Raw genomic sequence first — 15,321 nt, 5'->3', positions numbered from 1 at the left:
ATTTACATCCAGATTTGTATAAGATAGTAACTACTGTTTGGATGATAATAAACTAGTTGAAGTCCTTGTCTTTGCACCGTGAGGAGATTGTAAAGAAGGATTTAGAGCGAGTTTATAATATCTTTTATCCATTTTATTGACGTGCCCAAACACGCCGGATGTTGCGCAACACTATGACGTAGTACTTCCGCGGTGAGAGCCGGAAGTGAGATGCGGGTCGACATTGCTCTGAACTTTCACTATTAATAGACGTGAACCGCAGTTTTATGAGAAAGGTAAGAGGAGGCTTTGAGAATGGCATCACCCTACACGAGTATTTGTTATTCGAAGTATTATTTTCCAGACGGGAACTAAGATTTCAGTTGTTAAACGAGGGACACTAGACGGACCTGAGAACAACAGCGATGCTAAAAACAGTGAACTGGACCTCAACTTTTCATGCTGTGGTTTTCTTTCCATTTTATTCATCTACCTGCTTGTTTGCATTGTTACGAGTTTAATAATCCCACTGCTTTCCGCTGAATAACTCGAGTTAGCTGCTTTAGCATACCACAGAATAATGCCACCCAAACTACTTAGCATTAGCTTGACCTTAAATAATAAAAGGCACAGCAGGTGGTTTAATGTCTTTCACCAAGATTTCCGACTTCAGGTGTGCGAATGTCCCTAAGTGTAACTTTTTCATGCTGTTGACATAACCAAGCTATAAACTAAATGTCCTGCATCTGTTTCTGGGACAAAATGATCATTTTGTACATTTTATGAGTGATTCTGGGTGAAAAAATGAAGTGACCTCAATCTAGATTCACGAATTTGAATGTTGTTAGCGTTTAGTTTGCAACATCCATAATGTAATGTGAGATTTTCTCCCTCACATATTCACATTTTTGGTTTGTCTTGGTGTTTTTTTCTCTTCCAGGTGGCTGATCAGATGAGGAGAGCTTGCCAGGTTGACCCCACCCGTCATCCTCTGTTGCAATGGCAACACCCTATTTTCCCACCTTCCTATTCCTCTTATTTCTGTCCTGTGCCACTCTCCTGCTCCTGGTCACTGTGACTCCATCTCCCCCACCACTGTCGCTGCCTTGGCAATCGCCATCCTGCAGCATTGGTCAGTCCTGGGCTATCCGTCTCCGTCCCGGCCCGTATTATGAGGAAGAAGGTGGTGAGAGAGTTGCTGTGCAGCTGGATGTGGTAGCTAACAGGGTACAGCATATTTGAACACTTTTGGTCTTGTGCTTCTGTCCTGCTTCATTGTACTTGTGTAGATGGACACAACAAGGTGGCAGTTGCTCAGCTGGCCTCCTTGCTGTGTCCTGTACTGTTGGCCTGGTCTGTGTTTCTCAATGTTCATCCAATGGCCAAAAGAATCGTTCCAACTGGCTGGTGACCTTTAGCTAAAGAAATGAAGACAACAAGCAAACACTGTAGTAATGAGGAGACCGCTTTGCATATGCATAGTAATTACACTGGGGAACAATTTGAAAAAGAAATTCTCTTAAGTTAGATTTGTATGCTGATTAAAACCAAAATTGGCATGCTGAAGGCAAAATTGCAGTCTTTTGCTCCTCAGCTTCCCCTCCAGTTCAGCCAAATTCCCCTGATTAGTGACTACGACTGGACTCATCTCCAGTTGAGCCAGTAGTGAGAGGTGTGCAGCTCCCAGTAGGTCAGCGCTAGATCCTACAGAGGGGATACTCGATAAAATGATGGATAAAAGCTGAGACCAGTTTTGGATTCTGCAGCCCAAAGTGAGTTAAAAGCAGCCGTCAGACCCAACTCAGCCAAAGTTCCCCGGTCTCATTCGTCCCTGATGAATATTATATAATAATTATATTCCGGACTTGGCAGTTTTTCTACACAGTTAATCTATACTTTATATGACCACACTTAAAAATGGTTTTTTCCAGACTTTTCATTCTTTCCGACTCAGGTAGCCGAGCAGGCGGGTCTGCAGAGCCGAGGACAGATCGGCCAGCTCCAGGGACACTACCTGCTGTGCTCTAAAGGTGGCGCTGCTGCCTCAGTGTGGGGCAGCGGTCATGGAGAGGTCCTGGCAGCACACCCTGACGTCCTGTGGCACTCTCAGGAGAAGGTGCTGAGCCGCTCGAAGAGATCCTTGGCCTTTAATGACCCCAGCTACCCTAAACAGTGGCACCTGGTGCGTATCTACCCCCCCCCCCCCCCACACACTCTCAGGCATTTAATCTTTCTCAGGCTATTTAAAAAATCCTGCATCATTTGTAAATTGTATTTTGTTCATTTGTACTAGATTGTTACCTCATTTATACTTTTCTAAATGTTTAAAGAAGATCTCCAAATGCCTATAGCCCTGACAAAAGATGGTCAGTTTCCAGATGAAGGCCAAGTAATCAAATCTTATGCTAGTAGTGTTTTTTTGTGTTTTTGGATGGTGATAAATGGTTGCTCAGCTCAAATTCATTCCTTTACTAACAGCTGTTCCAAGCACACTGGAGCCTTGTAACAAAGGTTCCAAATAAAAGAGCCTTTGGGACACGAAAGGTGTGCTTTCATCCATCAGTTTTACTAGTATATTCTTTTTTATTAGTAGTCCAACAATGTCTTTAAGCACCTACAGTTCTACTGTGGTTCTGAAGCTGTCCTCCCCGGAGTTTCTGGCTGTGTAAGATGCTCCTGACATGTGTAACTCACTTGTTTCCTCCACCAGCACAACGTCCATAATAAAGGCATGGACATAAACGTCACGGGGGTGTGGGAGCACAATGTGACCGGCCAGGGAGTCACGGTTGTTGTCGTCGACGACGGGGTAGAACACACGCACCAGGACATCCAGTCCAACTATGTGAGTTTGAAAAAAGAGAGAAGCTTCCTTCTCAAGCCGAGTCCAGATGGGATTTCTGCTAACGCCGTCTCCGATGTTGCGTAACTCCTCTCACCAGAGCCCGGAGGGCAGCTACGACCTGAACTCCAATGACCCCGACCCAATGCCCCACCCGGACCCCCACAGTGACAACCACCATGGGACCAGGTGTGCTGGCGAGATTGCAGCGGTTCCCAACAACAGCTTCTGCGCTGTAGGGGTGGCTTATGGCAGCAAGGTGGCAGGTACTCCGCCTGGACGCGGAATACTTGGATGGGAATGGATGTCACATGCATTTATTGTTGTGTTCTGTCCAGGTATCCGAGTGTTGGACGGACCTCTGACAGACAGCCTGGAGGCTGTGGCCTTCAACAAGCACTACCAAGTCAATGACATCTACAGCTGCAGGTTCCTAGCATGTCTCTCTCTGCATGTATTTGGTGACGTGCCATTTATATCGATCAATAGTTGGTAGCAATGCTGCAGTACAACTCTCAGGGTTTTGCTCAAATTCTGATTTAGAATCTTGTTTTCTAGTTGGGGTCCAGAAGATGACGGAAGCACAGTGGATGGACCCCACCCCCTGGGCAAGGTGAGGAAGAGGTTGCCCTGTCGTGTTATGACCACCAGGGGGCAGCACAACACCACGCATTCATGTTTCGGCTGGGTTGATTTTGTTTTCTGGCCTCTGAGTGATTCCCTTGGCTCCAGGCAGCTCTGCAGCACGGAGTGATTGCAGGTCGACATGGCTTCGGCAGCATCTTTGTGGTGGCCAGTGGCAACGGTGGGCAGTACAATGACAACTGCAACTACGACGGCTACGCCAACTCTATCTACACCATCACGATCGGTACCAGGCTCAGTCCCTCGGCTGTGTGTCTCTTAAACGTGCGCGAGTCGTAGGTAACTCCAGTGCATCCGCGTTGCAGGCGCTGTGGACGAGAAAGGCAAGAAGCCCTTCTACGCCGAGGACTGCGCGTCTATGCTGGCTGTTACCTTCAGCAGCGGGGGGAACAAGCTCAGGAGCATCGTACGTTGGCCTAAAACCAAGAATTTGGGTTTCAATATGGGTCCAAGTTCCAGGTCCATGTCGGTGGACGTGGTGATTTTCAAATGCCTTTAAGTTGCTTCTCCGCCGACATGGCGTGATCAGCGTTTGGAAAGTCCCAGATGTGAGGCGCAGAGGGCTGCTGGTCTGACCAGGATCCAGATGTTCACACCAGACAGCAGGATCACGCTGAGGCCGGTGATCACACGGCACTGCTGGATGGTTGAACCCCCTTCATAGATCATAGATCATTCTGGTCTGTTTAACGTGGTCCTTTAGTGTCTGGAGCCCCCCCACCTCCTGTTTATCCAGGCTTACGTTGGTCTTCAGAGCCGAGGCTCTCGGGAGCTTACGGAGCGTTTTAAAGAGCGCTGAGCGCTGGCGTCCTGCTGTCATCTCATGGTGATGTGTGAAGTTCCTCACTGCACACGGAGCTCATGTTGGGATCAGGGTGGGTCGTTCCTCCTGAAGGCTCCGTACGTCTGGCTCCTCTGGGATAGACTACGACCTTTGTGTTTGACCTCCCGGGCTTTTCTGACCTTTAGAGCCTAAAGTGTTTAATCCACCCAACACAACTGTGCAGGTCACCTCGGACTGGTCCATGAAGAAGGGCACCGGGTGCACGGAGACCCACACGGGAACATCTGCCACGGCTCCTCTGGCAGCAGGGATGGTGGCCCTGATGCTGCAGGTGCGCCCCTGCCTCACCTGGAGGGACGTGCAGCACCTCATCGCCTTCACGGCCACCAAGGTAGCCGCGGTTAGCGCGCCGTTTATCGCCGGACCCTTTGTGGCGAGACCCTTGGAGTTTCTTTCCGATGTGTTTGGGTTGAATCTCTCTGCCTTTGTTGACCAGGCCGATACCAGCGCAGACTGGAGGCTCAATGGAGCCGGGTTCCACCACAGCCACCAGCACGGCTTCGGCCTGCTCAACGCCTGGAGGCTCGTCAACGCTGCCAAGGTACGCACGTGCATGTGCACGCTCACAGCTGCAGCGCACGTGCACGCTCACGCTCACAGCTGCAGCTAACGTGCACGCTCACGCTCACTGCTGCTTCTCTCCTGCTCAGGTGTGGGAGTCGGTGCCCTTCCTGGTGTCCTACCAGAGCCCAGTGATAACGGAGGAGGCCACCATCCCTCCTTATCCCCAGGAGCTGCTCCGCACTTGGAAAGGTAAATCTGTCTCTCCCCTCCCTCCCTCCCTGTCTCTCCCCCCCCCTCCCTCCCTGTCTCTCCCCCCCCCTCCCTGTCTCTCTCTCTCTCCCTCCCTGTCTCTCTCTCTCTCCCTCTCTGTCTCTCCCTCCCTCCCTCTCTGTCTCTCCCTCCCTCCCTCCCTCCCTGTCTCTCTCTCCCTCCCTCCCTCCCTGTCTCTCTCTCTCTCCCTCCCTGTCTCCCTCCCTCCCTGTCTCTCTCTCCCTCCCTCCCTCCCTGTCTCTCCCTCCCTCCCTGTCTCCCCTCCCTCCCTGTCTCTCTCTCCCCCCTCCCTCCCTGTCTCTCCCTCCCTCCCCGCCTGTCTCTCTCTCCCCCCCTCCCTCCCTCCCTCCCTATCTCCCTCCCTCCCTGTCTCTCTCTCCCCCCCTCCCCTCCCTCTCTCCCTCCCTCCCTGTCTCTCCCTCCCTCCCCGCCTTTCTCTCTCTCCCCCCTCCCTCCCTATCTCCCTCCCTCCCTGTCTCCCTCCCTCCCTGTCTCTCTCTCCCCCCTCCCTCCCTGTCTCTCCCCCCTCCCTCCCTGTCTCTCCCTCCCTCCCCGCCTGTCTCTCGCTCCCCCCTCCCTCCCTCCCTATCTCCCTCCCTCCCTGTCTCTCTCTCCCCCCTATCTCCCTCCCTCCCTGTCTCTCTCTCCCCCCTCCCTCCCTATCTCCCTCCCTCCCTGTCTCTCTCTCCCCCCCTCCCTCCCTGTCTCCCCCCCGCCTGTCTACCTTCCCATATTTGGTAATGTTCTCTCTGTAGTGAAATACTGCATCTGACTCTTCCAGTTGCCATTTTCATTTTCTTTCCTTAAGAGTCTTTAAACTGGGCACCTTTCTGGGTGTACCTCCCCCTCCTCCCCTCCTCCCCCTCCTCCCCCTCCTCCCCCTTCTCCTCCTCCTCCTCCCCTCCTCCTCCTGTCATCTGTGGTGACTTTGGTACGTGGTGACCGTGGTGACCAGTGGGTCCTCCCCTTCATGGTCTTTTCCATCTTTTCTGGCCTCGGCTCTTCTCGCTCCATTATCGCTCCTCAATTCCCTGTTTTCCTCCATCTCAGCTCAACAGTGGAAGGTGAAAGTGAGGCAGGGGGAGGACCCTGCTGGGTTAGGGTTAGGGGTTAGGGGTCCACCCCCCCTCCCATTGTTCCTTCCACGCTGCTCTTCTACTCTCTTGCCTTCCTTTTGAATGTGGCTGCGCTTTATAATCGACAGCTTTTTTCCTCTTGAGGATTTTTCGACAGCCAAATGTTTGGCAGATGCTGGAGCATGAAGCTTCAGCAGCTGCTGTGATGTTAAACCTGCAGGAACCAGGACCAACGGAGAGGAACATTTCTCTGAGAGCCATTAAACAGTTAGCAGAACGACTAAAGTGGTGTCTACGGCAGCGCTTCCAATTATTGAAGCATGTGGGTTTTATACAGACTTTCCACTTCTCCGGCTAACGTTCCCGTTTCCCTGGTGTCATTTTTCTCCAGCCCTCCTTCACTCCCTCCCTCCCACTCTCCCTCCTATCGATCCAGTCTTCATCCTTTCTTCTCCCTCTGGTGGCTCCCAAACAGACCCCCCATCCCTTTTTCCCCCACTCGGCCCTGGACTCCGCGTCCTTGCTTCCTTCCTTACCTCTGTTTACAGTCCCACATCCTTCCGCGTCCCTCTTGTGCCGAGGACGTGTGTGTAGCCCTACATGGCCCGAGAGCAACGCGGCTCATTGGTCGTCGTAACACAGGAAATACCAGGACATTTCTGAGCACCTACGAGCAGAGGGAAGGAAAGGGGGGCTTTCCTTTACTATCTTTCCATTAGCTGTGTATATTTTTACCCCAGTTAGTTTTTTGCCCAGACTGTTTTGTTGAGCACCACACACACACACACACACACACACACACACACACACACGCACACACGCTCCCTAATCTGCACCCCTTTCCCGTCCCCCCAGTCTCGGCTTCTGATCTGACCCAGTCCGGATTGAAGACGCTGGAACACGTGGCTGTTACCGTGACGATCACCCACCCCCGCCGTGGCGCCCTGGAGATTGTGCTGGTGTGTCCCAGCGGGATGACGTCGGTGATCGGTGCTCGCCGTGTCATTGACAGGTACCCGAGCACTCTCGTGCTCCCCCACTGGTGTGACCCTGAACTCTGGACCCTCTGCTGGGGGTGTTGCTGTAGGCTAATGGGGAGTAGTCAGTCGGTGTGTTTCTGTTGTGCCCAAAGAGACCCTTCAGGCTACCAGGACTGGACCTTCTCAACCGTGCGCTGCTGGGGGGAAAGGGCAGAAGGCCGCTACACCCTGAGGATATCGGACCACCGTAAGGCAGTGCTCGGGCTCCAGGGTAGTTGGGCTGTTTCCGTAGTCGCGGTCTAGTCTGAGTCCTCTCTGTTGCTGCAGAAGAGCCATCCTCTAAGAAGGTTGCATCTCTAGGAGAGCTGAAGCGGTGGACCTTGACCCTCTATGGCTCCTCCATGACCTATAGTGAAGTCAAGGCCAGGCAGCGGTGAGAACAGCAGCAGGGTGATGTAAGGCGGCCATTTTGGTTTTGTGATGCTGATTGTGATGGTGGCAGGGTGGTGGAGGAGGCTATGAGCGGCAGGTATTTGGACAGCAGCTTCTCTCTGCCCTGCCCCCCAGGCTTGGAGGTACCACCAGAGGTCTTCAGCCCCTTCACCTCTAACAATCTGAAGGTCAGTGCACATCTCAGTCAGTCTCATTTTCATGCTGTTGGAGCAGTAAACAGCAGCTTTATTCACTTCACTTGGTTGTTATTGGAGCTCAGAGGTGACCTGATGTCCAGCTGATGTCCTAGCCTTAGATAACACGGGGTCTTGTGCCTTCTTCTCCAGTTCCTGCTGTTGCTGGGTTGCTTTGCTCTCTTCTGGTCTCTGTATTACACACTGGAGGTCACGCTGGGCCACGTGGACCTTAGGACCCTCTTCTGCCTGTGCCAAAGATGGGGCGGGCGCAGAGCCCCCAGAGGGCTCAGGAGTCGAGAGGTGGAAGAGTCATTGCTTGAGGAGGTGTCCAGAGAAGAAGAGGAGCAAGACTCGGGGGTGGAGCTGCAGGCAGTGGTGGACTCGGAGGCCAAAGGGATTGTTTTAAACAGAGAGCGACAGGAGGGCTAGACTGGCATCATCACCCCCACCATGCTGGGGAGCCAGGACCAGGCCTCTGCAGCCCCTCACAGACCACCCTTCCTGGGGTTAGAGGGACTCGCCTGACTCGTGGCCTTTTATTCTGATCCATGAAGGTGCGTCTGGTGAAGCTCTGCAGGAGTCCTCCACATCGACAGGGATGATGCTTCTGCAGTGGGACGCATTGTTTGGTCCTCGATCACCACCTGCAGCAACCCTGAAAACGGGGGGGGCGTGCTTGAAGATGTGTCGTGGAGGGGTGCGTGTGCGTGCAATCTGTTATTAGAATGTGGTGAATCTGGGTGTGATGGTAGTTACGCTTCGGTACAGGGTTCTGCACAGGTGACTCCCCAGAAAGGGAGTTATGAGTGTTCACTTTCTGCCTGCAGCCACAGGTGTGGCCAGGGTGGGTCGCAGCCCCCGCTAGCGCTAGAGTGGAGCTTCTGGAGTCTCCTGCTCCGGATCACTTCAGCTTCCTGTTTAAATGTTGCAATGTTGCCAGACAAGCTGCTAAATCAAGGGCAGTGTGATCAGGTAAACATGCTAACTCCCCCATAAACATGCTAACTCCCCTATAAACATGCTAACTCCCCCATAAACCTGCTAACTCACCCATAAACATGCTAAAGGTTGAGCTGCGCGGCCACACGCCGCCCTCACAGGGCCAGAACAGCTGGGGTGGGATAAATATGACCCATAAATCGTTTTTGTTATAGCTCCAATAAAACGGTTCCTTTTTTTTTTGTTTCTTTACCACATTACTGTTGGAGTAAAAGTTAAATATAATGAACTTTGGAGATATTAACTGGTTTATCAACCAACTACTGACAAAAACTTGAAGTGGGATTTTAGGTGTGGGGTTTGTATGTATATTTTTTTATGAATTGTAATATATATATAAATATATATGCAGAATTTGTGCCTGTTGTACAGTTATATATCATAATTTATACAATGTGCTTTTCCAAATGTATTAAACAGTTTTTGAACAGAAATCATTTGAAGTGCAGAAATGCTGATACAGGTAAAGATAAAGTGTTGATCTTTAGGTTAAGCTGCAAACTGACCTTTAGTGGAATTAGTTAATTTAATTAGTTATTTAAGAAGGAAGACAACAGGTAGGAAGTAGGTAAAGAAAGTATTGCACATGTATTTGAAAGTCATTTATTAAGACAATGTACAAAAATAGTGGCACGACAGGAAGTGCGGGATGTCTTAGTTACTGTAACTATCCTAACTGGGAACGCTCATCTTTGAGTGAGTTACTGTAACTATCCTAACTGGGAATGCTCATCTTTGAGTGAGTTACTGTAACTATCCTAACTGGGAACGCTCATCTTTGAGTGAGTTACTGTAACTATCCTAACTGGGAACGCTCATCTTTGAGTGAGTTACTGTAACTATCCTAACTGGGAACGCTCATCTTTGAGTGAGTTACTGTAACTATCCTAACTGGGAATGCTCATCTTTGAGTGAGTTACTGTAACTATCCTAACTGGGAATGCTCATCTTTGAGTGAGTTACTGTAACTATCCTAACTGGGAATGCTCATCTTTGAGTGAGTTACTGTAACTACCCTAACTGGGAATGCTCATCTTTGAGTGAGTTACTGTAACTATCCTAACTGGAAATGCTCATCTTTGAGTGAGTTACTGTAACTATCCTAACTGGGAATGCTCATCTTTGAGTGAGTTACTGTAACTATCCTAACTGGGAATGCTCATCTTTGAGTGAGTTACTGTAACTGCAGTGCTCGTGGCACCGAGGCCGATGTACGAATATAACGGTTGTACATTTAAACCAAACCAAAGGATCAAAGCGGGTTATTGCGTCAGTTAGCTGCTGGAAGCCTCTAGGAGGGGGTTAAGTTGTGGGAGTTGGGGTGCAGCCGTTCTACATGATCTGCCGGGGTCTTCCGTAGCTCATGCCCTCCTGGCTGGCTCCTTTGTTGGAGCCCATCTGCAGGCCGATCACGTTCTTGCCGGCCTTCAGCTGCTCGTCGCTGAACTCCCGCTTGTTCTCCTGGGCTTTTCTGCAAACGCAGCGGAGGAAACTCCAGTTGTGTCACTGCCGCCACTCCTGACGCAGGTCGCTGCTTCTACTCACTTGAAAAACCAGTTGGGGTCCCCTTGATACGTGCCTTCGTCCTTGGTGACAGCCAAGCTCCCCAGGGCCGACAGGGTCCTCTGCACCGCGGCCAGGTCCTTAGCTGCCCCAGACACAGACCACAGGTATCACTCATCCCATCCCACATCCCATAATGCTTTGGTGAGGCTGTTGCTGCTCATGGAGCTGGAGGAAACCCGAATGCTACCTAACGACCTACCTAACGACCTACCTACCTACCTACCCACCTACCTACCTACCTACCATACTACCCACCTACCCACCCACCTACCTACCTACCTACCATACTACCCACCTACCTACCTACCTACCTACCTACCATACTACCTACCTACCATACTACCTACCTACCTACCATACTACCTACCTACCTACCTACCTACCATACTACCTACCTACCTACCATACTACCCACCCACCTACCTACCTACCTACCTAACGACCTACCATACCACCCACCTACCATACCACCCACCCACCTACCTACCTACCTACCATACTACCTACCTACCCACCTACCCACCTACCTACCTACCTACCCACCTACCCTCCTAAAATCCAGGCCGTGTTTCGTCCTAAAAAAGCCCGAAGCCCCTCTGACCTTCCCAAAGATCCACGGTCTGGAACATGTCGGTCTTGTTGACTCCGTATGCTTCAGCTCCCTTCAGAAACTGGGAGATCTGCTCCATTTGTTTGAAGGCCATGGTTGAGTTTTGGATCTTCTTCACGGGCTTGTCCCCAACAAACAGGCTGTTCACCAGCTGGCACAGAATCTGGGAGAATGAAGCAGATGTGAGAGGAGACGACGGCTGACGTGCACGTGGAGGAGCGCTGCCCCAGTTTAGCAGGATTCATATTTCATTCTGAAACATCTGTGTTGCAATGTTAACGTGTTTATGAGGAGGAGGAGAAGAACCAGGATTTACACAGGTTTACACTCACGCATCCATCCTTCAGCCAGGCCTGGAACCCTAATTTACCAGGTTCTGGCCGTCCCACATCGGCGCCACACTGACGGCTGATCCACTCCACCAGAATCTGCTCCAGTTCTGGGTCGTACTTGCTGTCGATCTTATCCTGAACCTGCCGGCTCAGGCCGTAGGACGGACCTTTGTTTGCCATGCCGACTCCCTGACGACATGGGATGGAGAGAAAGGAAAGCAAAATGAGAGATCTGTCAAACATCTGGATCAGCGGCTGAGGGATCTGGCGGCGTCGCCATGGGAACCTCCTCTCGCTCTTGTCTCCGTGTCCCTTTAATGATGCTCAGCATGCAGGTGAGTGAATCACAGGAACAGACACGGACATTAGGACGGTGCCAACGTCGGGGTCATGCAGGTCAAAGCGTGAATCAAAGCGTTCATTCGCAGCCTCTGATTGGACCCTCTTTACCAGGGAGCAGCATTAACAGTGACCCGTCTCCTATCGTTGGGCCCCGCCGGGGCCCGTGACCAGGCGGTGGTGCACATTCACAGCTGCAGACGCCAGCAAGCGGACAGGCCGGAGTTTCCTCACGCTCGCTCTGTCAGCACATTCTGGATTCTCTTTTGCTTTTGGGCCAACAGCCAAGTGCAAAACCCATGTCAAGGTGCTGTCTGCACCATCCAACCTTTGCTGCCATCTTGAAGTTAGGTCACCTCAACTTCCTGTTCCTGAGGAGGGTTCAGATGGTTAACGGTCACAGGATGTGATTCCTCTGGTTGGCCCTATGAATGCTAACTTGTCCTGCTGCTCAGACTGTGGACTGAGAGTTAAAGACACTTATTTTATACTTTCTTAAATAGAACTAAAAATGGGCGCTATGCCGTAACAGAGCTAAGAAAAAGACAATAAACTCCAGAAGGTTCCAGCTCTGGCCCCGCCACGAGGAAAAACTACAGACCGCAAATATTTTACGAGCACTTTCCTTCTGCAGTTCTTTGCTCCATTTGATGCTGAGACTGGACGGCAGAGCTGTAAACTGTGTTTGGCTCATGGCACAAAGACGCATGTGCACATCTCTGGTCTGGAGGAGCATGAATGGAGTCGTGCCCAGGCGCTCCACCAAAAGTATTTAATAATTCTCTGGCTCAAGTGCAGCCAGACCGCAGGAGACCAAGCGCACATGCTCGGCAGCGGAACCACAGATGTCTTATCTCTGTGGGACCGGCGCAGGAACACGTCCCCTCTTACTGTAACTGATCTACACGCTTACGTAACCGTTATTACACAGTCATACAGGGCTGGCAGCTCCCAGCCTCTTTTCTCTCTGCATTGCTCTTAATAAACCCTCACTGACCACAACTGGAAGTCAGATGCTCGTTAGAGCCTCTGCACTCAATGCCCTCAGCTTCTGCCCTCAGCTTCTGCCCTCAGCTTCTGCCCTCATGTTCTGCCCTCAGCTTCTGCCCTCAGCTTCTGCCCTCAGCTTCTGCCCTCAGCTTCTGCCCTCAGGTTCTGCCCTCAGCTTCTGCCCTCAGCTTCTGCCCTCATGTTCTGCCCTCAGCTTCTGCCCTCATGTTCTGCCCTCAGGTTCTGCCCTCAGCTTCTGCCCTCAGGTTCTGCCCTCAGCTTCTGCCCTCAGCTTCTGCCCTCAGCTTCTGCCCTCATGTTCTGCCCTCAGGTTCTGCCCTCAGGTTCTGCCCTCAGCTTCTGCCCTCAGCTTCTGCCCTCAGGTTCTGCCCTCAGGTTCTGCCCCCAGGTTCTGCCCTCAGGTTCTGCCCTCAGCTTCTGCCCTCATGTTCTGCCCTCAGTTTCTGCCCTCATGTTCTGCCCTCAGGTTCTGCCCTCAGGTTCTGCCCCCAGTTTCTGCCCTCAGCTTCTGCCCTCAGGTTCTGCCCTCAGTTTCTGCCCTCATGTTCTGCCCTCATGTTCTGCCCTCAGCTTCTGCCCTCATGTTCTGCCCTCAGTTCCTGCCCTCAGGTTCTGCCCTCAGTTTCTGCCCTCAGCTTCTGCCCTCAGGTTCTGCCCTCAGGTTCTGCCCTCAGCTTCTGCCCTCAGCTTCTGCCCTCAGGTTCTGCCCTCAGGTTCTGCCCTCAGCTTCTGCCCTCAGCTTCTGCCCTCAGCTTCTGCCCTCAGGTTCTGCCCTCAGCTTCTGCCCTCAGGTTCTGCCCTCAGCTTCTGCCCTCAGCTTCTGCCCTCAGGTTCTGCCCTCAGCTTCTGCCCTCAGCTTCTGCCCTCAGGTTCTGCCCTCAGGTTCTGCCCTCAGCTTCTGCCCTCAGGTTCTGCCCTCAGCTTCTGCCCTCAGGTTCTGCCCCCAGGTTCTGCCCTCTACTTTTGTGCACTGCCATCCAAGACTCACATACCTTGAAAAGGCTCCGTCAGGGCCTGGAGCTGCGTTCATGTGTTTTAGTGTAACTGGAGACCCGTGGTTATTGTTGGACCCTTGCCCAGTCAGGAGGACCCGATAAGACGCGTCGGGACACGTCTGACTGATGTGAGGCTGATATCTAGTGTGAGGACGCCATCCCTGCTTTAAACGACTGCTAACCACTGACGTTCATGTGTAATTCAGCCCTGAAATAATAAAAACTACAGAAAATGGAAAAGATGGAGATTAAATATGGAAATAAAACCTAAACTGTGACAGAAACCAAGACCTTCCCACAGAAACAATCCTAAAATAACCGCCCCAAGGCCACAAACATGTTTTCTTGACAAGAGGAAGTTGTGTTTTCGGTGCATTGTTGCTGTATCGCCATGGTAACCGCCGTGCAATGTGTTGGTAGAGAATCCTGACGGTTGCAGTTACTCTAAGTGTTTTAACCTCTAGAATGTTCGGGCTGTCTTCTCCCTGTTGCAAAGTCCATCCGTGCGTCCGTGTCTGGCTCAGAACCCTGAAATGATCTTTACTGCTCAGCAGACTTTGACCGTCCAAGGTAATTTCCTTATCTTACAGCAGATACCAGCCGCCCCTCCACCCGGGTGTAGCAGTTTCCTGGATTTGACAAACGTGGCGTCTGGACTCGCTGAAGAAGTGTGGCTTTAGCCTGCACATCCCATAAAACACAGCTTTCTCCCGAGCCATGAGGTACGACAGAGGATGGGCTCCCGACCCAGACACACGACCCCAACCCGAAACCCTCAGAGAGGCGTCATTAGCACGTTCATTAGCAACGAAACCCCCGATTTCATAAAGCTCAGTGTCTGCTGATCATTCTGCTTATTTAAAGCTCAACTCCTCTAAAGTCAGTGAGTTCCATCACTTAACTTTGAGGCTCAGATTCAAACCAAAGACCAGAGAAGCAGCTGCTTCCTCATTGAAAGCAAGCGTAGGGAGGAAATGAGAGAATACTCACTGCGTGAGTCAGTGTCCTGCTGTCGGAGCCCTGCTGCCTTCTAATGCAGATGTGCAAATGCTTCACAGAGGGTATATAATTCCCGGGGCCCTCCCTCTCCCAAACACTGGCTTAAAAGGAGGAGATGGAACAAGATGACCTCACAACGTCTGGTTGATAGGCAGAAGGAGGGAGGAGGAAGGAGAGTGATGAAGGAGAGAGAGCAAGAGAAAAAAGAGGAACCTTCCTCCTTAAAAGGGCATTGGCCTTTAAGCAGCTTTCCTCCTCAGCTCGGCCCCTCTCATGGCGTTTGGAAGCCCAGCCTTATTTGGGTAGAGCTGCGTGCAGCCGAGCCACGGCGGCCGGCCCGAGTTGGGCTGGTCAGCAGGAATTTTTCAAATACCAGCGTCACATCCCTCCCTATTCAGCAGAATGGTGAGGGAGCACCACAATACCGCCTTGTTCCTCGGCTACACGGGCGCCCCCACCGACAGGGACGGAGCTGCTCAAGGGCACTTCAGCTCCCGGGAATGTGTGTGTCACCGCACGGAACTCTAAAGGGCTCAGACTTTACCTTAGTCATGACAGCATGAGCACGGAGAAAAGAGGTAGTTGAAAGATGGATAAGGGAGGGAGGAAGGGAGGGAGGGAAGGAGGGAGGAAGGGAAGGGAAGGGGAGGGAGGGAGGGAGGGGGGAAAGGAAAGGAAAGGAAGGAGGGAGGAAGGAAGGG

At 51.8% G+C, this 15,321-nt stretch overlaps 2 protein-coding genes across 5 annotated transcripts; one reads left to right on the top strand and one right to left on the bottom strand.

Annotated features, from left to right (window-relative positions):
• Positions 1–166: 166 nt before the first annotated feature.
• pcsk7 (proprotein convertase subtilisin/kexin type 7) lies at positions 167–9,951 on the top strand. Of its 2 annotated transcripts, XM_029843971.1 has the most exons (17): positions 167–275; positions 920–1,206; positions 1,934–2,161; positions 2,690–2,824; positions 2,922–3,087; positions 3,160–3,250; positions 3,380–3,434; positions 3,554–3,692; positions 3,772–3,872; positions 4,474–4,641; positions 4,747–4,851; positions 4,961–5,063; positions 7,016–7,172; positions 7,293–7,387; positions 7,468–7,573; positions 7,643–7,760; positions 7,920–9,951. In XM_029843971.1, the coding sequence occupies exons 2-17, from the start codon at positions 979–981 to the stop codon at positions 8,196–8,198; spliced, it is 2,274 nt and encodes a 757-aa protein (XP_029699831.1). In that variant the 5' UTR covers positions 167–275; positions 920–978; the 3' UTR covers positions 8,199–9,951. The 2 variants fall into 2 exon arrangements, with proteins under 2 accessions (XP_029699831.1, XP_029699830.1); XM_029843970.1 differs by having other exon boundaries at positions 7,016–7,387.
• tagln (transgelin) lies at positions 9,357–14,796 on the bottom strand. Of its 3 annotated transcripts, none has more exons than XM_029843999.1 (6): positions 14,612–14,779; positions 11,944–12,078; positions 11,277–11,465; positions 10,936–11,107; positions 10,314–10,416; positions 9,357–10,239 (listed from the first exon to the last, which is right to left on the bottom strand). In XM_029843999.1, the coding sequence occupies exons 2-6, from the start codon at positions 11,953–11,955 to the stop codon at positions 10,101–10,103; spliced, it is 615 nt and encodes a 204-aa protein (XP_029699859.1). In that variant the 5' UTR covers positions 11,956–12,078; positions 14,612–14,779; the 3' UTR covers positions 9,357–10,100. The 3 variants fall into 3 exon arrangements, with proteins under 3 accessions (XP_029699859.1, XP_029699858.1, XP_029699860.1); XM_029843998.1 differs by having other exon boundaries at positions 11,944–11,986; XM_029844000.1 differs by lacking the exon at positions 11,944–12,078 and having other exon boundaries at positions 14,612–14,796.
• Positions 14,797–15,321: the final 525 nt, after the last annotated feature.

Source organism: Takifugu rubripes, chromosome 11 (genome assembly GCF_901000725.2).
Source record: "Takifugu rubripes chromosome 11, fTakRub1.2, whole genome shotgun sequence".
Classification (NCBI taxonomy): Eukaryota; Metazoa; Chordata; class Actinopteri; order Tetraodontiformes; family Tetraodontidae; genus Takifugu; species Takifugu rubripes.
Note: the sequence above shows the minus strand (reverse complement) of the source record. Positions and strands in the feature narration are given on the sequence as shown.